Consider the following 25032-nt stretch of genomic DNA (forward strand, 5'->3'; position numbering starts at 1 on the left):
ATATTTGTTATAAAAACTTAATAACGACACCTAATTAATATAAAAGTGATGAAAGATTTATTAAAAAGATAGATATTTTTTCTTGGTCTTCATAAGTTATTGGATCCGCACTTGATCATAAAGACTTAACACCATAGATAATTGTAAATTCTACACACAATATCTCGGGTTGCTTCTTGCAACGATGACGGTGTCATGCTCTCTAAATCATCCATCAGAATTTGTCAATGCATTTATCTGAATGATCAATAAGAAAAAACAATGGTGTCGTGAAGTGATCTACGAAGAGTTTATATGTATTATTAGGAAAATGATATGCACAAGGAAAAAAATTCAATGAAAACCTCAAGTATAGACACATAAAATGATGAGACCCATAAAAAGTGAAATGGTGGGCCATAACTTTATGTGTCTATCCTTGAGGTTTTCATTGAATTTTTTTCCTTGTGCATATCATTGCTCGTATTATTATTAACCATCGTTGGCCGAGGTGACCTTTGCTAAAGGAGTCATTTGATTATTTAATATAAAATCAAAATTAATTAATTAATTAATTAATTAATCTGAAAAAAGAATAGTAAAATAGAGAAAAATCTCCAATCACAACTTCCCACTCATAAAAAACTTTGTTTTCACTCCTTGCATTCAAAGTTTTATTTACTTCAACTCCCTCATGCAAATATTGTGACCTAATTACCCCTCAACTTTTTTAGGTCCAAAAGATCCAAAAATGAATATAATTTCTTTTAAATTTAGCACTTTATACTAGAATCGAATATATTTTTTATTAAATTGAGCAACTTTTTTATTCATGTTTTAATATAATTCCTCCTAAATTCAATACTATTTAAAGAAAATCTAGTATATTTTCTATCCAATTAAATATCATTTAAAAAAATCTAGTATATTTTCTATCTAATTGAGTATCATTTAAAGAAAATCTAGTATATTCGAGTATATTTTCTATTAAAATTGTCCTTCATATTTTTTAGGTATAAATAGTTTAAAAATGAGTATAATTCCTATTAAATTCAGTACTTTAAACTAGAATCGAATATATTTTCTATTAAATGAGTACGACTTTTTCCCTACTTAATATAATTCTCCTAAATTCAGCATCATTTAAAGAAAATCTAGTATATTTTCCATCCAATTGAACACCATTTAAAAAAAATCTAGTATATTTTCCATCCAATTGAGTACTATTTAAAGAAAATATAATATATTTTCCATCTAATTGAGGTGGAAAAAGAATTATACTCAATTTGATAGAAAATATACTAGATTCTAATTTAATATACTGAATTTAAGAGGAATTATAATTATTTTTAGATTATTTTATACTTAAAATATCAAGGACAATTAGGTAAGTATATTTGAGAGTGGAAATAAAATTTATCCCAATGGGGACTATATACAAAATTATGTCAATGAGGGTTGCATGGAAATTTTACCAAAAAAGAATAAGGCTTGTTGGGCCTCTTCATGGGTTTTTTTTTTCATAGCGATAACAAATACACATCAATCATATAAATATTTAGGTTCTTCTACCTGTTGTATCTTAGTTGTTATATTTCCTGGTAACCCAGTTCCGATCGCCTCTCCTTCCGTTGCTCGCCTCCCCTAATCCCGTTCCCCACTCGTCGGCGCCGCTTTAATGCTCTCGTCGTGCGTGTCAGCTCCGCTGCTTCTCTACCGCACGATCCTGCCGCCGTAGCCCTCCGCCGCCCGCGCCCTTCGACCACCCGTCGCCTCAGAATTGGGTGCAAAAGGACGCTCTTCGGCTGGTCGGATTCTTCCATCGGGAAGAGGGTCTAGGGTTTTTCTCGACTATCTGTTCGACCTTTTTCTGCCGAGGTTCTGCTGGGGGGAAAGACGGAAGCGCGTTAGGGTTTGGGCGCTCACCGCCATGGCCCCCGGCCGTAGGAAAGGTTCGAACCGGGTTAAGGCGGTGGGGCAGCTCAAGCTGGGGGATCTTGTTCTCGCTAAGGTGAAAGGCTACCCTGCTTGGCCTGCCAAGGTTAGTCCGGTTTATTATGGTTTTGGTTCTACATCATCCTGAAAATTGGGTTTATAATGCTTCTGATGTCAGGAATCTCTTATCACATGTTTCCCTGCATAATCCGTCTTGCTTGTAGCCTGATTTTTTTTTTTTTGAGCAAGTGTGAGAGGTTGCCCGTTCTGCCCAGTCATTGTCATGGTTTTTATTAAGATTTTTTATGATGACTTTTTTGTTTCTTTTTCCTTACTTTTATTTGTGTGTTGCTTAATATCTTCATAATTTTGCCTTCAGTACCGCCTAAAATTCAAACGTGCTCAACCAAACTAGTTGAACACTGCTAACCGAGAGATTTGTAGTTATCATTTGCTTATCAGAATCCTTGTTTCCTTTTCCTATCTATTGGATCTTTTGCTTTGTTTTAAAGATCTACTAATTAAAGAGACAGAGTAACTTTTGTATATCTTGCAAGAGGTTCTGATCCATATACTTATAGAAACATGCACATTGCCTTTAAGGATTTTCTAGTTAAATATGAGATTTTGTTTGCTTTTAGGACATGAATCTAAGATGAAGCCCTTGCTTCCACAAGCTATTCTCAATCGATTGTTTTTTTTTTACACAAATAAACTTTCCTTAAATTCTTGATGAGTGAAACACAAGATAATTTACTTTTTTTAAGGTGGGAATTTCTTCTTCATATTTCCTCTGCATTTGTTCTCTATTTCCTTTTTTTTCCTCTATTTATTTTCTTACTGTTTAACATCAAACTGAAACATATGCTACTACTTATTTTCAGATAAGCAGGCCAGAAGATTTTGAACGGTCACCAGATCCTAGAAAATACTTTGTTCAATTCTTTGGGACTTCAGAAATGTAAGTTTGCTAATTCTTTTGCTAGGTTTACAACTGTCTGATACTCTGTTTGTTTTGTTATATATTCTTCTTGATAGTACATTTGGTTGTGATATTAATTTGGTATTAGCAGTTTTTTTTGAACTTAACAAAGACTATCTTTTTTGGTTGTTAGAGAAGCTAGTGTTGTCTTGTTGTTATTGATTGTGAGTGAGGATTTGACTAATTGTAACACAGACAGCTTGTTTGATCTGTGATTGGATAGATTTATTGATAATTTGATTGATATCTTTGAAGAAACATAAATTACCATGCAACTGAGGAGCATTACTCCATAACACATGTTGCTGACCATTTTAAATATGGAGTAAATCTACATGGTATATATCAGAAACTTTTGGCTGTTGCCTTGCACCTGCATCTTGCATTGTTTGTTTGCAGTGAGTCTAACTAAACAAACAAGACAACAAGTGGTTTTAGAATCAGTAAGCCCTTTGTAAGCTTGTTTTTCATTGTTTATTTTTATTTAAATTTGCAAAAAAAATCCAACATCAGTTGGAGACTTGGAGTATCGTGCAAGTGAAAGAAAATAAAGTGTAGCTATAACTCCAACCAATTGGACTAGGCTTCATGCACATGATTGGAGTTCTCTCAAGTATGGATATTCCTTAACAACTGAAATAGAAGAGGCTGCATCAGGACTGAGGGCTGTATTTTAAACAAATTAGATACCTTGTTTGTTTGTAGTTGTTACATATTTTTCTATTATGTATTTTTTTTAAAAAAAAATTGTATGAAATGAACTGGAATCAAATATTAGTTCTTCCTTTGGGACACATGATTTTGGTACTACGTAAATATATTCCCTATTAATTTTGTGTGTGCTAAGCAATATTCTGCAGCTAATGTACTCTTAATTTTTCTTCATGTTGTTGTATGGTAGGTCATGATTCTAAATTTAGGAATGTAAATTGCCCATTTGGATTTTGAAGGAAGAGTAGAATGGATGGAGATATAACAAGAGGCAGATTTATTAGAAAATGGAGGAATCCAACTCGCTTAATGTAGGGCCCTGTATATTTGAATAAAAAATGTCTGGTGGAGGACTGGTTGATAGCGGGAAAGATGTGCAACTGATGAAGCCTCTTATCACCCCTTTCTCTATTTTGTTTGAGTTGCAGTCGTGCGCCTGATACCTTTGATATATTCCATAAAGACTTTGGGAAATTTGAATTTTGTTTCATCAAGCATGTGTTTTTTCTTCTTAATATCTTTTGGTTATTGAAACTTGATGCTCATAACCTCACTTGAAGTCATGCTACATATGACTGATTATATTTGTCCAGTCACAGAATTTATATGGCAGATATATTGCCACTACTATGGCCGTTCATCATTAGATTATATTTTTGCAGTGCCTTTGTAGTTCCAGCTGACATTCAGGTATTTACTGATGAGTCAAGGATTAAATTGACTGCTCGTTGCCAGAGCAAAACAGTCAAACACTTTGCTAGTGCTGTTGATGAGATTTGCGAGGCTTTTGAAGAACTGAACAAGAAGAGATCAGCAGAATCTGTGCATGAAGCGGACATGATTAATGATTCTGTTGCTTCTCCATTAAATAGTGATTTTGAAGATATCGAACATCCAGTGGAACATAATGGGGCAACTCATTTGAGGGATCCCGGGAAAAAGGTTGAGAATAATGTAAGTGGGGAGCCTCCATGCATTAATTTTGTTTCGAGGAGCCAAGAGGTGAGTGCCTCTTTGGATCCATCGTCGAGTAATTTAAATGGTGCTGAATCTCTCTTAAAAAGGAAAAAAAGCTCAACTAATGATGGTCAGATTGCAAAAAAGAAGAAAGTTGTAGTTTACAAGTCAGATTTATATTCTTCTTCATGCAAGGAGAAATCAATTATCACTAGTCCTGATGATAGTGAGGGCACTAATATGGAGATTTTACCTCAATTTGAAATTGAAGAGCCACTTCCAAAAGTTTCATCTTTTAGAGGGCTTGAGAATTCCTGTGATTCCAATGAGAAGGATGCAAGCTGTTCTCTGAGAGTTCAAAAAAATGTTGATATTGTTGCAAAGAAAAAGAAAGTTTTAGTTTCAAAATCATCTTTGCCTTCTTCTGGCAAGAAGAATAAATCAGTGAGTGGTAGTCCTGATGAAATTAACGGCACTGATATGCCAATGCTATCTAATATGGAGCCAAAAGGGTCAGATCATGACAACCTTGATAACTGTAGTGATATGAAAGATGCTAATAAAGAAATTCGAGGTCTGGTTGTAATGAAGAAAAAGGTTGCAGTTTCCAAATCAACTTTTTCTGCTTCTTCCAGCAAAGAGAAATTAATGAATACCAATCCTGATGATATCAAGAATGAGAACATGATAATGTCACCACCTAAAAAGGAAACTGAAGAGCCATCTCCAATAGGCTCAGAAGGTGGACTTCAGGATTACTGTGATTCCAATAAGGGAGATATAAGTAATTCTAAGGTTCAGGAAGTTGGTCATCAAACAACAAAAGGGGACACTGAGCCAAAGCAAAATGTGGACAATGCTTCTGGGATTAAATCAAATGTGGCTGTACAAAAGCAGTTGAAGGGTAATGGAAAGGGAAACAACCTGCCTGTAGAAAAAGGCACAAAGGTTACCTCAAATGACTCTAACAGAGTATCAGCTCGTAATACTACAACAGGTAGCAATTCCAAAACTGGAAAGATGCCAAAGAGTTTGAAAAAGCCGAAGGAATATTCTCTTCAAAATGGAAAGCCGCATAATAATCCTCGCAAGGCAACAACTGATACTTCCTATGAATATGCCAATGACAAATCAGTACCCTCTGGTGAAGTGGAGAACTTCAAGGGTAGAAGTAAAATGCACAAGTTCAAGGGAAGCAATGATTCATGCCCCACTAAAGGAACAAAATTGGTCAAAGAGGACGTTAACAAGTCCAAGAAATCAATGCATGGCGACTTACCCCCAACTGATGAACTCAAATATGGTACAGTTGAAAAGAGAAAGAAATCAGGAATCTCCATCAGGAGTGAAAATCAGTTAACTTCAGCTACAAATATGGATGCTCATCTTTCAACAGTTAAACATGCTGAGGACATGGATGCAATGGCACATTCTGCTATTAAAATTACTGCAAATTTAGTTCAATCAGACTCTAAGCTTGTGAAGAAGCGGGATAGGCCCTTGAGTACGCATATTCGGTACAAACGAAGATCATGTAGATTTGATGATGATGATGAGGAGGAAGAGACTAAGACACCAATTCATAAAGCATCCTCTGTGAACTTGGTTTTATCAGATTCAAGCGTTTCAGTTTCCGAGCAGAAACTTCAATCTGTTACAGAGAGTAACAAAGATTCTCCAACCAATAGAGATGCAACTGAGAAGGCTTGTTTAAGCAGCGATCAGAAGTCTTCATATGGTATAACCTTGCTTGCCAAGGTGGCTGAAAAGAATGAGAGAAAAGCTGAAAAATCTCATAGCCCCCAGACTTACCAGAGTCCCATGAAGCGAGAATATCAGAAATCTTGTTTTGGTGGTTCTAGAACTCCTTTGCTTTCACCCAAGGCTTCTGCATCCCTTGATGATGCACCAAAATTGAGAGATCAAACATGTGTTAAGCCCCATGTTAAAGCTTTTGATTCTCCTGGGAAAAAATCCCAAATCACACCCTCAAAACTCTCAAAAAGCCAATCAGAGGGCTTAAACTCATCCACTAGTCAATCCATGCCAGAGAAAATTAAAGCATTGAATAAATCCATCAATATGAAGGCACCTTCCAAATCTAATGCACACAATACTGTTCTTACTGAAAACAAACATGAAAAGAGATTTTCCTCTGAATGGAACTCTGGAAAGGACACTTTAGGAGAGAAAAGGTATTACTTAGTTTTCAGGTAGTAATTCAGGTCTTATTATGATTTAATTATTTTCTGATTGCTTTCATGAAACACAGATCAGGAATGGCTAAAGAAGAAAAACTGGTAACTATAAGTGCGTCTTCATTTTCTGATACCAGTAAGTCAATGAGAAACCTTATTGCAGCTGCTCAGGCTAAAAAAAGGAGAGAAGAACAATCACGATATGTACACCCAGAAAATTCTATTCCCATTATAGTATCGACTCCAAATTTAATCCATGGAATGAGTCCAAGTCCTGCTGTGTTGATTCCCTTCACATCGGCAAATTTATTTAACAAGGATATAGAAGCCTATGCTGCTATACCTTCTGATTCTCCATCGTCCGTTCCTCATGAGTCTTCTTTATCTAATAAAGTCGATCATGAAGAATATGAGCACAGGATAAGTCCTGAATACAGGCCGCCAGGAGGTTCACTAAGTGGTGGCACAGAAGCTGCTGTTGCCCGTGATGCTTTAGAAGGTATGGTTGAAACCCTTTCAAGGACAAAGGATAGTATTGGGCGTGCAACTCGTCTTGCAATTGACTGTGCCAAATATGGTATCGCTGATGAGGTGAGATGACTCGCATAACTATGACATATACTTTCAAGTTTGTGTTGTTTTCAAACTTTAGCAAACTTTTTGAGTTTCTTTGGCTCGTAGTTTGATATGCTAGCATGCAATAGTTCATGATTTATATCTATTTTTTCTCTTCAGATTGTAGAACTACTTATCCAAAAGTTGGAGAATGAACCTAGCTTTCACCGTAGAGTTGATCTTTTCTTCCTTGTTGACTCTATCACTCAATGTTCTCATACGCAGAAAGGTATGCTTACATATGACTTGGCTTTCTTGCAGTATACGGTGATTTGACACACCAACAATGATCATTTGTGCCATTTGTTCCATTATTTGAGGTTATAGGTCAAATAGATAGCACATTGTTTTAGCTCTTTGTGTGACCATAACTTGTCTCAAATAATTTGACCATGTTCTTTGTTATGCCATATTCACTTTTCCCTTCATATTCTAGAATTGCATTAATCCAAAATTGATTTTGTCAGTGTCTGTTTGATAACTTACAGGGATTGCGGGGTCTTCATATATTCCTACTGTCCAGGCAGCATTACCACGACTACTGAGTGCTGCAGCTCCATCAGGGGCTAGTGCTCGTGAAAATCGTCGCCAATGTCTTAAGGTGATTATGCTACCTTAATGACTATGATGATCTTATCTTTGTTTGAAAAATTAAATGTTCTGTTCAGGTACTGAAGTTATGGCTTGAGAGGAAAATTATGCCAGACTCTCTCCTTCGTCGCTATATTAATGAAATTGAGGTTCCCAGTGATGACTTAAGTGCTGGGATTTTTCTGAGACGTCCATCTCGAGCTGAGAGGTCTGTGGATGATCCAATAAGAGAAATAGAAGACATGCTGGTTGATGAGTATGGAAGGTATTTTATCAGTTTTTTTTATTATTCCATAAGAATTGCATTTTTTTTTCTTCTGTGGATTATCGTATGGTTTTGGTGTTTGCTCATTTAAGTTGTGTGTTCTCGAATGTCAAAATTAGAACTGAATTTATGGAATGCAAGTACTAGTAACTCATTTTTTTGTCAGAATATAGGTATCTGATACATGTGATTTTGTAATTTCAATGATTTTATCTCATTTTGGCTTTAAAAATAACTGAATTATGTTGATTGGTTTGTCAAAGTTCTATCATTTCAATGTTTTTCAGCAAGGTGATGCAACATGTAAGGGCATTATTTATTAAGACAATATCACTGGTTGCAAAGCTGGAATGCTGATGTGCCCAAGCTTTAATGGCCTATACTGGTCCTTTATCATATGCATGAAGTTACTTGCTATACTAATATTCTTTAAATTTCAGCAAGTTAATTGATTGGTGTGTCAAGTTGTATTCCCTATAAGTTCAACGAATAAAATGAGATACCATTTTCCTTACTGCATTGCATTTAAGGTATCCTATTTGTATGTCTGTGGTTGGCATTCATGTAACTGATCTTCGGTATGTTTGTTTTTTTCTTGCAGCAATGCTACATTTCAATTGCCAGGGTTATTATCATGTAATGTTTTTGAAGATGAGGAAGATCTTTATGTCGACCTTTATGGAGATTCTGGGATTAAAATGTCCGCTGAAACTGCTAGTAAATTAGGTCATTTAGATACTGGTGCAGTTACTCCGAGTGACCGACACCCTCACATACTAAAGGATGTGGATGGTGAACTTGAAATGGAAGATGTTATTTTGCCCAAAGAGGAGAAAGGGATAGCTAGCAACAATTTTCAAAACAGTGAATCACAACCTTGTGATTCTAGTAAATCAAGCGATCTGGCAGTGGCTGATTCAAATGAGCTGCCCCCTCTACCTACTGCCCCTCCCCCTCCTGTGGAATCTCCTCCACTGCCACCATCCCCTCCACCTTTGCCTCCTTCACCCCCACCACCTCCTCCACCTCTACCTTCATCACCAACCCCACCCCCTCTTCCATTGTCTGGTCAATTATGTACATCTTCTGTGTCACTTCCACCTGCCCCTTCATCTTCGTCCCCATCCTTATTTTATCCCTCGACGCAGGAAGAATTCAGATTAGCAAATGTAAGGATCTCTTGTGATTTTGCATACAATGCCTTGTTTTTACTACACATTTGACTTTTGGCATATCTGTGCAGTGCAACCAGGTGGTTCATTTGCCTAACAATACTGTGATGCAAGGGCAGGAGGCTGCTTTAAGCAATGAAATGGTTTTGCAGCAGCGTCCAAACTTTATGGCAAATGGAATAAGCAATACTCAATCAATGAATACTTACAGTTCCTCTAGACCCTTTGAATATGGGCAAAATGAATCTTACTTAGCCCCTCAAACTTCTCACAACAGTCACCATTTTCAACAAGGTAATGCACCTTTCCACCAAAGACCTTACCATTCACTTCCTCATGCTCCTACAGCTGCACAAACTGCTGGCCACTTTTCACATGCTACTCCCATGAGCCAACAACAAGTGCAGCAGCAGCACAATCATTACCCGTTACCATCTGTTCCTAATAGTCACAGACAATATTTACCCGATGAACAGAGGAGAGTTCATACTCGTGGTTTTAGTCCAGATAATCAGCATTCTGCTTGGGTACCTACAAGGCCATCATGTTCAGGAGCACCTATTACACAGGATGGTATGTGGCTGCAAGTTTCTCTTTGTGAAAGTCCTTATTTTTATTGTACTCTGTAAGAAAAAGGATTTAGGACTTTGGTATGATTAATTTTTTATTTTCCCCATTGAACAGGCTTTCCTAGATCTAACATAGAAATGGCACCTTCTAACTCTATGGGATATCAGCTCCCACTACACAATTCTGTGCCTTCTGCAGGTTCAGTTTATGATTCTCTCGGTTAAAGAATGCTTCCTACATCTCAGGATATCCACTGACTGCACTTTGATTGATTGTTTTTTTACACTTTTTATTCCTCTAGGACATAGTTTTCCCCAGGTTTTGCCTGGCAGGCCGGATATTTCAGGTGTTAATTGTTGGAGACCAGGTTAAAGTCAGTTCTATGCACATGTTTGGATATGGTAATATTTTTATTCTATTGTTTGTTACTTTTGCAGAGTGATTTCCTACTATGTTTTTGTCTTACTGAACAATTATCTAACTTGGAATTTTTTTGCACTTTGTTCCAGATTTGTTCTATGACGTCTGGGAGCTGGAGATTGATGGCTTCTAATATCATAAAAATGTGTTGGTCTTCATCTTTCTTGTTACAATTGATCTTAGAATCAAAGATACCATCAGAGAATCAGAGGCAGTGATACTCTGGTGCTATTGTTGGCCGGACTATGTACATTCTAATTGTCTTAGCAACTGCATCCAAAATACTGACTCCGTAAATGTAAGCTTACTTTGTATAGGGAATCTCAATGAAAATGTGAATTTTGTTTTTTATACTCATTTTACCTGGTGTTACCTTTATTTTTTGTGCACATGGTTGTGATAAATCCACTTTTTAAAATTCATTAGCCATATTGAACTGTTGAAGCTTGAAACCAAAAGTCAATTATCTTAGATGCTTTTCGACATCTGCAAGATCTGGCATAAAAAATCTGGTGTCATCAAACTTGTATTTCTTGTTCACTTAATTTGTTATAGATGTGGGAAGTCATTATTTTTTTCTCTCCTTCAATCTTTTGAAAAGCATAAGCGGGAAACAATTTGTTGAAGCACGGTATATTAAACAAAATGCATGAAATAATTTTACCCATTAAAAAACAAAATAATTCGTAATTAAATTCAATTTAACACTTGTCAGCTGGCAAAACACAAATTGCCTTATGTAACCCTAAAAATTGATAATTCTAGTTCTTCATAGTGATCCTCTTATTGTTCTTCATTTGAATCAGGATTTGGTTCATTAGGTTTTTTTTACTATATAAAAGTGAATCAAGATCTTCTCATTTGAGATAACTCTTAGCCAAAGGAGTTATTTTAAGTAAATTTGGCGTCAAGCTTGATCCAAGTGTAACCTCTTCCTATTCTAATCATCATGTATCTCTATAACTTTTTTTCGGATTACTTATGTTTGTATTGAATACTAAACTCGAATTATTCATCTTTGTCATGTTTAAGTTTTTTACTAAATGATGTCAAACCAATAGATAGCTTGCTCTCAACACCTTGAGTCAATTCTAAATATTGAACAATGTGTGACTGCATGTACATATGCAAGCATTTGCCACAGTGCAGCACTGCATGTGTTTGCTCCTTGCATATTTGAAACATTTCTCTTCATGCCAATACTTTTCTATTATCTGAAACCTATTATTGTTCTGATTATAAATTATAGAGGTGGATAAACTTGATGAGCCATACTATTATGAAGCATGAGGAGAGTTATTGAGGAAAATAAGAGAAGAGAAAAATGTTTCTCATAATTTATTTGGTTTCTGTTTGGAAGATCAATCATAATGTTATGTAATTAATAAAAAAACTAATGGAAAAATATAAGAAAAGAAAAAGTGTGCATATTATTCCTATCGATATAGAAAAAAGTTTGATAGATTTTCTATAGAACTAATGTGTTAGGTTTTGGAGTATCTCCTAATTATATTGAAGAAACAAAATATACATATGATAATGCTGCTACTAGTGTTAGAGCTACTAAGAGTATGAATTGGACTAATTATATTCACAGTAAACTTCCTCTGATATTAAAAAAACTAAATAAATCACAATTTTGTTTCAGTAATAATAAAATAATCACAGAAATAGTTAACATGGATGTAAATCTTTTGTAAAAATTTTAGATACATGATGTTGCATAGTCAAATGTGCTAAGATGGATGTGTGTAGTTATTAGAAAGGACAAAATAAAAGAAAAGAGTTAGATTCATGAGCAATTATGTATAGCTTCAGCACATTATAGACGAACTTATTTGGAGATGAGTAATAGTTTCTATAGGTAAAAGAGTTAGATCTACTAGAGTGGAAGTTGGAAGGAGCAAGATGTAGAGGAAATCAACGAAAACTCTAGTTATAGTAATAAAATTTTTAATTTGAATATTACTAGTGATATAATCTTGTTCCAGGATTGAACTCTTGAGACAAAGAATTTTAGTCCTAGACTGCTTGAGATGGTGTCTTCGAAGTCAGTATCAGTGCTGGAAGTGTGCTTAAGGAGGTGATGGGGATGTTGGTGCCCAAGGAAGTGGAAGAAGGGGAGTAGGAGCCTCAGAGGTGTGCTGGAGGACGAGGGGCCAGATAGAGGAAGAGGCGATTAGAGGAAGAGCATGAAGAGGTGGTGAAGGAAGAGGTGGACAGGAGAAGAGGCATTGAAAGAAGAGGGGCAGGAGGAGGAATTGACAGACAAAGGAACAGGCAGCTGAGGAAGAGAAATACTAAGCAGAAATTGTCTAAGGTAATCACAAACCTAGTTTTGTCGTGCGGATGTGTCGGGGTGTCTCATCCCTTCTCATGTGCTAGTTAGCAGACGGAATAATAAATTCTGTGTGTGTGATAAGCGCAACTCGACATTTTAAACAGTAGTCTTTATAATTCAATGGAGAGATAAAGTTTTTGTGGTTGACCCCAAGTAGTTGGGAACTCGTTAGAAACATGACTCGGTGATAATGATGAAGAAATGCCCATATATTAACAAAGGTAATCGTTATAGAAAAAATTAGCTTATAACCATCCATATAAACTATTTATGATTTTCCTGTTCTGTGTTATTGAATAAACCAATGCATATCAATACTTTAAGAGGGGGAATCATCAGAATCATAATAGCTTGATTATTGAGATAGTCTGCATGTGCAAGTTTACTACACAGAATGCTCTTTTCCTTTTCTCAAGAAAAGAACATACATTTAGAGTAGGACTATTTCTATCATTTTTTTACTGTTCACAATTTCTTTATTTTATTTACTGAATTTAAATGGACCTAACTAAATAATGTAGTATGGCTATAGTTTAGATTTTTTTTTTTCTGAAGTTTATTGAGGTGCCTCAACCATGGGATGTCTTGGTCATTTTGGTCACATTTATTCTGCTACAAATGCCTACGTCTGCATCAATTTAGGTGTTAAACTATTGCTTCATATAAAAGTAAACACAACACTACCTATAAACCAATTTGGGCCTTGAGGGCATGGTTATTTCAGTTTATCTTTTGGCGCCATGCAATCATTGTGGTGTTTCACCTGAACAAGTGGTAAATTCAGCATCCGCAAGCTATGTTTGTCTGTGTTAGCCTCAACTATATAGTGTCCACCATATGGATCAAGCAGTACCATGGAAACTGCTATTGCCCGTGTTGCTTTAGAAGGTATAATTGAAACCCTTTCAAGGACAGTATAGTATTGGGTGTGCACCACATCTTGCAATTGACTGTGCTAAATACAGAATGCTGATGAAATGAGATTACCTGCATAACTATGACATATGCTTTCAAATTCATGCTGTCTTCATGCTTTAGCAATTTTTTCACTTTTCTTTGGCTCTTGTATTTTGTGTTGGTTGAGAACAATTCACTAGCATGAGATAGTTCATGTAATACATCTGTTTTTTCCCACAGACTTTAGCAGCCACTAATATACCTTAGAGGTGATCTTTTCTTTTTAGCTAACTCTCTCACTCAGTATCTCATACACAAAAAGACATGTCTACTTTCTTGCTGTATAGGGAGATTTGACACAAATAATGATCATTTGTGCCTTTCGGTCCATTATTTAAGCTTCTAGGTTAGATAGAGCACTCTTTCAGTTCTTGCTGTGACAGCAACTTGTTTAAAATAAATGGTCATTTTGTTTCAATGATTTGATCATGTTTTTTGGTATTCCATACCAGTTTTCCTTCTGTATTCTAGAATTTCACTTATCCAAAATTAATTTTGTTGATAGTTGTTTAACTTATAGGGATTGCAGGGTCATCACAATTTCCTGCTCTGCAGGTAGTATTATCACAGCTACTGATTGCCCCCCTCCATCAGGGGCCAGTGCTCGTGAGAACTGTCGCCATTGTCTTAAGGTGATTGTGCTACCTTTGGAGACTATCTGATTGTTTTTATCTTTTTTGAAAATTAAATGTTTAGTTCAGATACTGAAAATTTAGCCAGATTCTCTCCTCCGGTTCTATATTGATGATATTGACGTTCCCATTAACGTCCTCTTTGAGCTAAGAGATTTGTGGATGATCCAATAAGAGAAATGGAAGGCATGCAGTTTGATGAATTTGGAAGGTAGTTTATCATATATATTTTATTATTCTATTGGAATTGGAATTGGAATTGGTTTGGTTGCAATTGAATGTATTGTTCATATTGGTTTTATAGGCACTATTACCAATTTTTTTCTCTGAATGATCCTATAATTTTGATGTGTTGTTCATTTAAGTTACGTGTCTTCGAAAGTCAAATTAGAAATTAATTTCTGGAATACAAGTATTTGCAAACTCAATTTCATATTGGAATCTAGGTATCTGGTATATGTGAGTTTGTAATTTCAACAATTTTTTTTTTTAATCTCGTATGGGTTTAAAAAACTGAATTACACTGATTGGATTGTCAAAATTCGAGCAATTCAATATTTATGAGCAAGGCGAGGCAACATGTAAGGTGTAATTCATGTCGCAATGCTTTCTTGTATTTCCTTTCTGCACATTAAAAAAGAAATCAATGACCACATTGGTGCTTTTATAGTTCCTGTTTTGTCTTCTCAATCTCGACAAATATGACCAGCATGTTCTTTTTAGCTCAACTTTTCCCTTTGTGATTGAATTGCTCTTTGTTTTTTGATATCATATGATATAAATCCTTGTTTGGCTATGATAGTTTTTTTTTCCCTGTTCTATCCCTTGGGATTTAATAGGAAGCACAAGGTACCCTGCTTCCTTCTCATGTGGATTTGATTAGGTTTGCTTGAAATAGATGAATTTTGTAACTTTCACATTTCAATCTTATCACTATGCAGATGTATTTTTCTGTGGAATAGGTCTTCAATATTAAAGGTCCCTTGAGCAGAAGGGATGGAAAAATAAAGGATGGTTTAGCATGAAAGAATTGACTAATTATAATAATTGATGAGAATAATTAGATTAAATTTGACACTTGAATTGTGAGGAAACATTTTAGAAAATAAAGATGAATTTAAGTTAATTAGAATAAGAACTGAATAAATCAAAATGTTATTTCATTGATGATAAAATAATTGCAGCTGATAAAATAGTTAAGATAGATGTATATGAAATCTTTGTAAGACTTTTAGATATTTTTCCCTGGTTAATTTCCGTGTAAAGACTTGTCACTAGTTTCACTGAATTGTTTAGATGCGTTAACTACATTGTGGTGCCACAACCTTGCTGCATTTTGCCTTTGTTGGCTAGATTCATTAAGCTGCCTATGCCTATGGATCAAGCTTGCCTCGAAACAATTGTTATTGTTGCTTATGAAAACAAATACAGCATTACCAGTGTGCAAGTTTGGTCCTAATACAATTGGTATTGGTGCATATAGAAACAAATTCAACTGAACTGGGTACAAGTCTGGGCCCTAATGGCAGGTCTTATCTTCATGAGAAATAAGGAATATGTCTGCTGAAATCATTTTGTTTTTCACATGGTATAGTGTAAGATTAATCTATACTTGAGACATGTTAATCTCGCTAGTGATATCTCGTAAATCAGTTTTACATTGTTAACTAAGGTTTCTATGGTCTCTGTCTACTCTTACACCTTTCTATTATATTTTAAAGATTCAACTTGTCTATCAAAGGATGGAAACATGTACTTTTTGTACAACTTCAATTGGGACAACTCATCTTTGAATATTCCATCATTTTAATTTATTTATTTCATTTTTCTCGGCTATTATAGCTGCACTTGACTGCTCTCTGGTAGTGGCCTTTTGTGGTTTCATCAGTCTTGTAAAAATTTCATTTTATCCATAGGACTGGTCTTCTTTACTTCAGCTACTCATCCTTTATCTATTAATACCTTTATCAAAATAACATTCTTGTTAAATAATTGATAGCAAATATTTAAGCTTGGTATTCTATATTAGAGGTTGATTATATACTCATTTTTAGTTGTACTTGAAACGTGCTGTGTTTATGTTTTATTCATGATTCAAGTTTTGAGTTTGAAGTATTTACTCACTCATCATTCAGCCCAAAATTATTTACAAGACATATTACAGATGCTTGTCAGGAAGATGGACAAGGACTTCTTACATTAATGAAATCAATAAAGATCAATTTCATTGATGACATTTGTATCATCTATTTATTACTAGAGGTTCTCTTCTTGTTTAAAATATTTCATAGCCAATGTTTAAGATGTTGCATTTATGTATTATGCTATGGTTCAACCACATACTGTGTGCATATACCTTTCAAAACCATGATCTTTAATTTTCCTAACAATTTTTTGATTTTCCATCTTGTCTTACATTATCGCACCCTCATTAGTTACATTTCTTACTTAGCAATAAAATAGATTTCTTTCTTCATATTCTTTAATTTTTCTTACGATGTCTATAACTAAGTTGGTCTCCATATATTTTTGTAAAACTTTATATCTATTCAAATTTTCATTTTTATCTTCAAAACATGTATTATTTGTCTTTTGTACCTGATTAGTTGCCGTGTTTGTCATCATTTCTTATTTCTTCCAAAATTATGTTTATGTTTTGAGTGGTAAGACCATTCATTCTTTTACTGCATGGCACTAATAAACTCCATGGTACTAATAAGCTCTTGTTTTCCAGGTTGGATTTACTTCAGCAGAAAGTTTGGTGGGTGAGGGAGACAGAAGTGGTTAAGCTGGTCTTTTGTACCTGATTAGTTGCCGTGTTTGTCATCATTTCTTATTTCTTCCAAAATTATGTTTATGTTTTGAGTGGTAAGACCATTCATTCTTTTACTGCATGGCACTAATAAACTCCATGGTACTAATAAGCTCTTGTTTTCCAGGTTGGATTTACTTCAGCAGAAAGTTTGGTGGGTGAGGGAGACAGAAGTGGTTAAGCTGGTGTGACAAATTGTTCATGCTCCATCTCGACCTTGCCATTTAAAGCTGGAGAGCGCGAAGGCCCCTACGAAAGACAACATTGCACTGGTCAAACCAACTGGTATTATCTCGATTTAAGAACACTGGCTCGATCGAGCAACTAGACAGCATACAAAAGCTTGTACAAGAACAACATCTTGCATAGTAGTTTGTGTAAGAATTGCGTCCTCATGCACCCGTCGCTATTTTAAGGGTCAGCCATTCGTGATTTATTTCCTCTGTATGGAGGCGGACACCGTCATCTTTTGTCAAGTTGTGTAAGAATTGTGATACATACATAATGAATTAAAGGATGTTAGGATCTAGCTATCGTCAATGTTTAAAGCAAAGAGTTGACTTGAATCTATCGCTAAGGATTATTGCTTATTTGTTGTCGGAGGTCCTTTAAGCGCTGAATAATCTTCTATTGGAGTAGGTGGCGACCATTTGTATTCCTTCTCAATGGGAAAAAGAAGTGGTCAATGAAGAAACTGAAGAATATGCCCTAATACATGAGCATCTTTTCTTGTATACTAAGCTCATCCTATAAGAACTATTCACTTTAAAGGTCATTTATCATTGACAGCTCATTAATGTTAATAAATTAAGTTATTAGATTTACACATTGAATCTACGTCTATTTAATCCTAAATCTTTTTATATATTTTTATATGTAATTAAGCATTAGATTATTTAATTGCTCATCTTATGGAGATTAAGTCCATCCATGTAGACTTAATTGGATTTAGTTCACCCATGTCGATTTAATCATATAATTTTTCAATTGGGTTATACTTGATTTCTTATACACCATATAACTCCTTAGTTTAGTTTAGTATATCAAATTTTATGAGTTAAATATCCCTTTAAACAACTTGGTTTATTAAATCAATTAGTACATGACTAAAGAAGTCGTAGTTATTATAACTGTAAAAAGATCCAATAGTAATTATAATATTAATATTATTAATGATATAGATCAAATGTGAATGTGTAGTATAAGAATGACATGACATGTGATCTATAAGTGTCCCTTCTCAATAAGTTATCTTTATGATTTAAACCGGGTCCAAATCATATTTATCAAAATATTATACTAAATTGTAATGGTAAATTATGATTTAACTTTATGACTCTAAATAAAATCTACATCATATTTACAATAATTAAATGTAAAATTGCAATGGTAAATATAATATTTGTATGTCAGAAAAAGTTAAAATTATGCACACATATAGAAAATCTATAGTATATACAATGAGCTAAAATATATGTTCATAAATATAGAGCATCACATAAAATACATATTCTTACATAATGGGTACTTCATCAAAAGGAAGAATTCTCATATTCAGAATATGCTGATGAAATACCTTGGATGACAAGTCCTTGGTGAGTGCATCCATTAACATGGAATCTGTCCTTATATGCTCTATCATTATTTGACAATTTTGAACTTTTCTTTAATCGCAAAAAATTTTATATCGATGTGTTTAGATTTTGATGAACTTGGTTATTCTTGAAATACAATTTTATCATTTTATTATCACAGTTGATCCTTAATGGTCTGTCAATATTCCTAATGATCTGTAAATCTGTGATAAGGTTCTGCATCCATATCCCATGGTTGGAAGCTTCATAGCAAACTATAAATTTTATCTCCATAGTGGGAGTGACTATAAGTGTCTGTTTGACATTGTTCCATGATACAACCCCTCCTGCCATCATGAAGACATAACTTGAGGTCGACCTCCTGCTATATAAGCATCCACTAAAATCGGAGTCTGAATATCCAATGATCTCCAAATGACCTGATCTTCGATATGTGAGCATGTAATTTTTTGTTCTTTGTAAATACCATATAACTCTCTTTATAACTTTCCAAGGCTCTGATCCATGGTTACTCAAATATCTGACCAACATTCTCACAATATATGCGAGATTCAGATATGTACATACTTAAGCATACATCAAACTCCCTACTGCAGATACATAGGAGAATTGTTGCATTTCCTTAATTTCAAGTTCATGATGTGGACATTGTTGTAAGTTAAGTCTATCACCCTTTGCCACTAGAGTGTTGCCAGGAGCACAGTTCTGCATGCCATACCGAATGAGCATATAGACCTTTTGTGATAGTCCAATTGTGTACCTTGAATGATCAGTAGAATCTATATGCATAAGACAAATGATGCATCACCAAGATCCTTCATTGTAAATTCTTCGGATATAAATGATTTGGTTTCTACTAGCAAACTCATGTTATTACTTGCCAACAATATATCATCCACATAGAACAAATAGAACAAGTATAATAAACTTGTTTCCATTGAATTTGATATATAAACATTGATCAATTAGATTCTCCTTAAAATCATATGAAAAAAATTACTTCATCAAGCTTCCGGTACTATTGATTAGATGTTTGCTTTAAATCATAAATGGACAGTTTATATACTAGGTGTTTTGAATCTCTTGACTCAAAATTCTCTTGTTACACCATGTATATAGTTTCCTCAATGTTTCTATTAAGAAATGCAGTCTTAACGTCCATTTGGTGTAACTCTAGGTCATAATGAGCTACAAGTGTTATGATTACTCTAAGGGAGTTTTTTGTCAAAATCGACGAAAAGTCTCTTTGTAATTAATGTCCTCCTTTTGAGTGAATTTCTTGGTGACTAAGCGTTCCTTATACTTTTCAACATTGCTATGTGAATCCCATGTTGGATCGAAACGCGCTAGAGGGGGGGGGGGGGTGAATAACACTCGTGACTTTCACTTTTCGTATTCGGAAAACTTAACGAGTAATTGCAGCGGAAATTAAAACAAACACAGAAGGACCCAAGTATTTTTACTTGGTTCGGAGCTTTGGGCGACTCCTACTCCAAGGTCCACGCTCGTTGAGCGTTTACTTTGGGTAACAACTATAATAGCGCAAATGATTACAAAAAGTTATTACAGAATAATATTGAGAAAGCTATACCGACAACAAAGAAATGAAATTTGCAGCTTCGGGTCGTCGGGTTCTTGCTATAGACTTTCTGGATCGTCTTTAGAGCAGCGCACAGCTGAAAGATCGCTTGGGAGTTGATTGATTCAAGCTGCTGGTCGAGACTGCCTTATAAAGGCTGTTGAGGGTGCCTTCAAGCCCCTTGAGGGCGCCTCCAACCTCCGGGTCAACCGCGTGTGGATAAGGCATGACTTCTTCGCCGCTTATCCTCTTGAAGGTGCCTCCATACTCCTTGAGGGCGCCTTCAAGGGTGTCTGAGGCGTCTCAAGCCTTCATGAGGGCGCCTCCAGCCTGGCTTCCTGCGCAGCTTCTACCTTGCACCCGAGGCACCTCCAAGCTCCATGAAGGGTGTCTCGGGTACTGTTCATCGGGGCAAAACATGCTCCTTTGTCCTGCAAGATATGTTAGTCCCAAAAATACCCTGCAACACAAAGTTAACACATAATAATGAATATAAAAGGATGTTTGACAGTCACCGAATTCTCCGGTTCTAACTTCGGATTCCCAACCGGAAACCTTAGGTCGAACCGACGTCTACTGTTCCCTCAGCGGGGAACGCGTCCTCATCTACTCCACTCAGGAGAGTCTACCTGTTTGCCAATCCGGTCCTCCAGATCGATTGGACTTTTGCTCAGTGCCCGACTCTTCAGATCTTTCCGCTGGACGCCCGCTCCATGACCCGCCCAAACTTTTCACCTGGTTCATGACACCAGGACTTTTCATCTAGGGTTACCGCCCCTAGAACTTTTGCCCGAAGCTTCGACCCGCCAAGACTTTCTGCCTAGGGTTACCACTCCCTAGGACCTAGGGTTACCTCCCACTAGAGTTTTCCCTTTGTCTAACCGCAGTTAGGACTTTTCCTCACCTAGGGTTACTATTGGAGCAATCTGGGTACCCTATGTTTTGATGTTTAGGTAAAAATTTAAGTTAGGTTTATTGTTGTATTTGATATGCATTGTGAGTGTGCAGAATACAGGTACAACAAGGAAAGTCCAAGTGTGATATTGGCAATGGACGAAGTCTCGGAGGTGCGACCTCTTGGCAAAAGAAGACCCGACAACAATGACAAGGCCGATGGAAGCTCCAAAAGGCAAGACGTGAATGATGGGGAGACATCTGAGGGACGCAAGGTTGATGGAGGAGGCTAGAAGGCTAGGTCTAGGTTGGTCGGGCGAGGACGAATGCTGAGTGAATGTACTCGGGGTACAATCCTAGAATTAGGGTTTACTGTAGCAGTACTGTAGCGTTATTATAGCAGTACTGTAGCAGTCGACTGGTGTTTTCATCAATCGACTGGTGCGATCGATCGGGCAGTCGACTGGGCACGAACAGAATACTTCTGTTCGTTCGGTTAGTGTGGAACAGTCGACTGGTATATAGCCGTTGGGTTGTAACGGTCGAATCTCCACAGAGGGCAGTCAACTGATGGTTTTGGCAGTCGATTGGTAGGCGGGGTTTTCCAACTCGTGGTCTATATAACCAAGTATTAGAAGCTTGGTTGAAGTTGACGAATTAGTGGTGGTTAATCCTAATTAGTAGTGAACAAGTGCTCAAAGGTTTTCTTGTGTCCAAGTGTACTTGGTTGAAGTTGTGGTGAGGTTTCTCCACCCACAAGGAGGTTTGAGATAGTCGGAGTTTGCCGGGGACTAATCCACCGACAGATCGGGATCATCCACCTTACAGACAACCGTGGAGTAGGAGCCCTAATCTCCGAACCACGTAAACGCCTTGTGTTACGGTTTGTTTTGGTTTATTGTCTTTCCTTATTGTTTATATGGTTTAGCTTTATTCTTGTTAGTTTGTATTTTTGTTTTCCGCTGCGTACTAACAAGTGTAGGAAATGACGATTTGAGTGAGACGCTATTCACCCCCCTCTAGCGAACGTCAAGGTCCCAACAATTACCATCCCCTAGGACTTAGGGTTACCACCTCCTAGGACTTAGGGTTTTTTCTACCTGCCTAACTGTAGCTAGGACTTTTGCCTAAGTAAACTTAGAACTTTCCTGTAATCTCAATAAACATATCAGATAACAAAATAACTTAACTTTGAACCCTTTGACATAATCAAAACACAGGTTCGATCGTCGGATGCTTCCGGCACCAACAATCTCCCCCTTTTTGATTATGACAACACCGTTCAAAGTTAAGTGAAAAAATATGACAGTAACATTTTCAAAAAACATGAGCATAAATGAAATAATTTGAAAAACCTTATGCTCCCCCTTTCATTATGTTTAAGTTCTTAATTCTTAACTTTGACTTTCCTCTTCCCCTTTGACATAAATAAAAAAGAACAAGTAGAGAGAGAAATATAGAAAAATATTTTATGTAATTTTAAACTCCCCTGAATTGTAGCACTTAGCAAAATTTACTTTTGAAAATACTTAGCTAATTTAGAAATATTTTGAAAAATATCTAACTTTTTCAACAAAAACTTAGAAACTTTTATATCTTTTTCGAAAAACAAACTTAGCTAAATTTTCGGCTTTAAAATTGATTGTGTTGAAAAAACACCTTGCCAAATAGCTAAGTTTTAGAAAATAATCTAACTAAGTTTAGTTTTTTAAAAAAAACTCGATTAAGTATTTAGCTTAAAGGGGGTTTTTACAAAAGCATAGTTAAGTACTTAGCTTGAAAAATACTTAGCTTGAATAACATAGTTAAGTATTTTACAAACTTAAAATATTTTCAAAAGTATTTTAACATGATTTTTCAAAGAAAACTTAGCCAAATTTTGAAAATAAATATTTTTTCAATTACTTAGCTTTCAAAACTTAACTTAAAAATATTTTGATAAATTTAGTCCTTAGCTTTAAAATATGTAAATAAAATTTGATAAACCTAAGTTTTGAAACTCTCTTTTTCACAACTAAAAAAAATACTTAGCTAAGTAAGTGATTTGAAAAATACTTGAGCAAATACTTAGTTTTTGTGGATAATTTATTTTCCATTTTAAAAAAAAAATAAATTAAATTTTTGGAAAAAATTATTTTTTGAAAAATAACTTAGCTCGACTCCCTTCACTCTCCCTTGATTAATGCCTAAAAAATTATGAGGATCCTAGAGTCCAAGCATATATTTTTTTTAAAAAATTATTTTATATTTTCCTAATTTTCCATCTCACTTATTCTAGATTATCAAACATGTTCAGCTTATAAGTGAGTGTGAGATGGAGTTGTTAATATTGAAATTGAGATATGGGTTTTAATTTCAGAATTTAAAATATAAGTAAACATTTCAAATTTTGAAGCTTCAAAATATATTAAAAATTAATAATCTTCCATATTAAATTAATTTGATATAATTAAAATTTTGAATATCTAAGAATTAATAATTTGAAATTTGATTATGATTTGAGAATAAATTATCATTTAGAAATAATTAAAATTTTGAAAATCTAATAATTAAATGATTAGGATTTTTGAATTACGATTTTGAAATTAATTAAGATTTAGATTTTGAAAATTGAATATGATTTGAAAATTAATTATTATGTGAAACTTAAGATTAAGATTTTGAAAATGAAAATTATTTTAAAATTAATTCTAAAAATTAAGTAAGATTTCAAAATTAATTATGGTTTTAAATTAATTAGAGAATTAAATAACTATTTTAACCTTAGGTCCATCTCACCCTTTTTTTAAGTTATCAATCAGGGAACCTTGTATGTTGTTGTGAGATGGTTAACTTTAATTTAAATTATGTCTAAGGATTAATTTACATTTGAGTTAGACTTAGATTTTTCAGTTGGTCAATTAAATACACATTTCAAAGATTGACTCCCAAGCTGTGGCGAGACATTCACAGCTTGGGTATGGGATCATCCACCATTTCTAGACAGAGTCTTTCAAAGAAATTATATATTTAAATTTCCTTTTGAAAATTCCTAAGTTAACCAGTCAAGTGTAAATTACATCTGAGTCCTTAATCTAGCCTAATCTAAGCATTTATATAAAAACATGAAAAAAACAATCATCAAACAATTCTATTTATTTATAAAGATAGTTTTTCTATTGGCTCCCCCTGGATCATAACCTCGATATGGTCTATCAAGGTAATGTATCTGATTCTTGGGGACCCAATAATGACCTAGTCCAACTTGATTAACCAAGTTAAACTTAGGTACCCATGCTTGGACTATGTTTCTATTTGATCTATTTACAATTGACAGATATGATTTAAATTTATGTTTACGCTTAAATCCAAGTTCAGATCTATTGTAAACAACTCTTTGTTTTCCAAGAATCAGATTAAGATTCTTGGAACCCAACATAAATCGTTCCAACGTGTCCTTAAGTTCGTTAACTTGAGTTTTCAGATTGAAATTTTCTTCCTCAAGTTGTTGGACTTAGTTGAACTTCCAATTTGAACAGACTCAATCAAAGAACGCGAGTTAGTCGCTTCCTTAAGGGTTGTTACCTCCTTTTGGAGTGACTTGACCCGGATGTTGGATTTAGCTAATTTCTTTAACAAATAAGAAACTAAATTTTCTAAATTAATACCAGAAATAAGAGAGCTTACAGTGGGGTTATGTCCTTCGGAAACGAATACGGATCCATTGTTTCGCTTGGACTCGATTTCTAATTCGCTCTCAGTTTCGAACTTGAACTCGGACTCGATTTCAACAATATTCATTTGTATCGGTAGAGCAAGGAAACTTGCTTGTTCTTCTTCGACGAAGT

General features: G+C 35.1%; 1 protein-coding gene across 9 annotated transcripts; it reads left to right on the forward strand.

Annotated features, from left to right (window-relative positions):
• Positions 1-1559: 1559 nt before the first annotated feature.
• LOC122006478 (ENHANCER OF AG-4 protein 2-like) lies at positions 1560-17677 on the forward strand. Of its 9 annotated transcripts, none has more exons than XM_042561999.1 (16): positions 1560-2020; positions 2799-2875; positions 4270-6759; positions 6837-7353; positions 7498-7606; positions 7866-7978; positions 8046-8233; positions 8835-9402; positions 9477-9978; positions 10090-10173; positions 10277-10376; positions 10485-10693; positions 14214-14325; positions 14395-14536; positions 17060-17193; positions 17265-17677. In XM_042561999.1, the coding sequence occupies exons 1-11, from the start codon at positions 1910-1912 to the stop codon at positions 10345-10347; spliced, it is 4830 nt and encodes a 1609-aa protein (XP_042417933.1). In that variant the 5' UTR covers positions 1560-1909; the 3' UTR covers positions 10348-10376; positions 10485-10693; positions 14214-14325; positions 14395-14536; positions 17060-17193; positions 17265-17677. The 9 variants fall into 9 exon arrangements, with proteins under 9 accessions (XP_042417933.1, XP_042417931.1, XP_042417932.1 ...); XM_042561997.1 differs by having other exon boundaries at positions 14410-14536; XM_042561998.1 differs by having other exon boundaries at positions 14414-14536.
• The last annotated feature ends 7355 nt before the right edge of the window (positions 17678-25032 follow it).

The sequence above is a fragment of the Zingiber officinale genome, chromosome 7B, assembly GCF_018446385.1.
Source record: "Zingiber officinale cultivar Zhangliang chromosome 7B, Zo_v1.1, whole genome shotgun sequence".
Taxonomy (NCBI): Eukaryota; Viridiplantae; Streptophyta; class Magnoliopsida; order Zingiberales; family Zingiberaceae; genus Zingiber; species Zingiber officinale.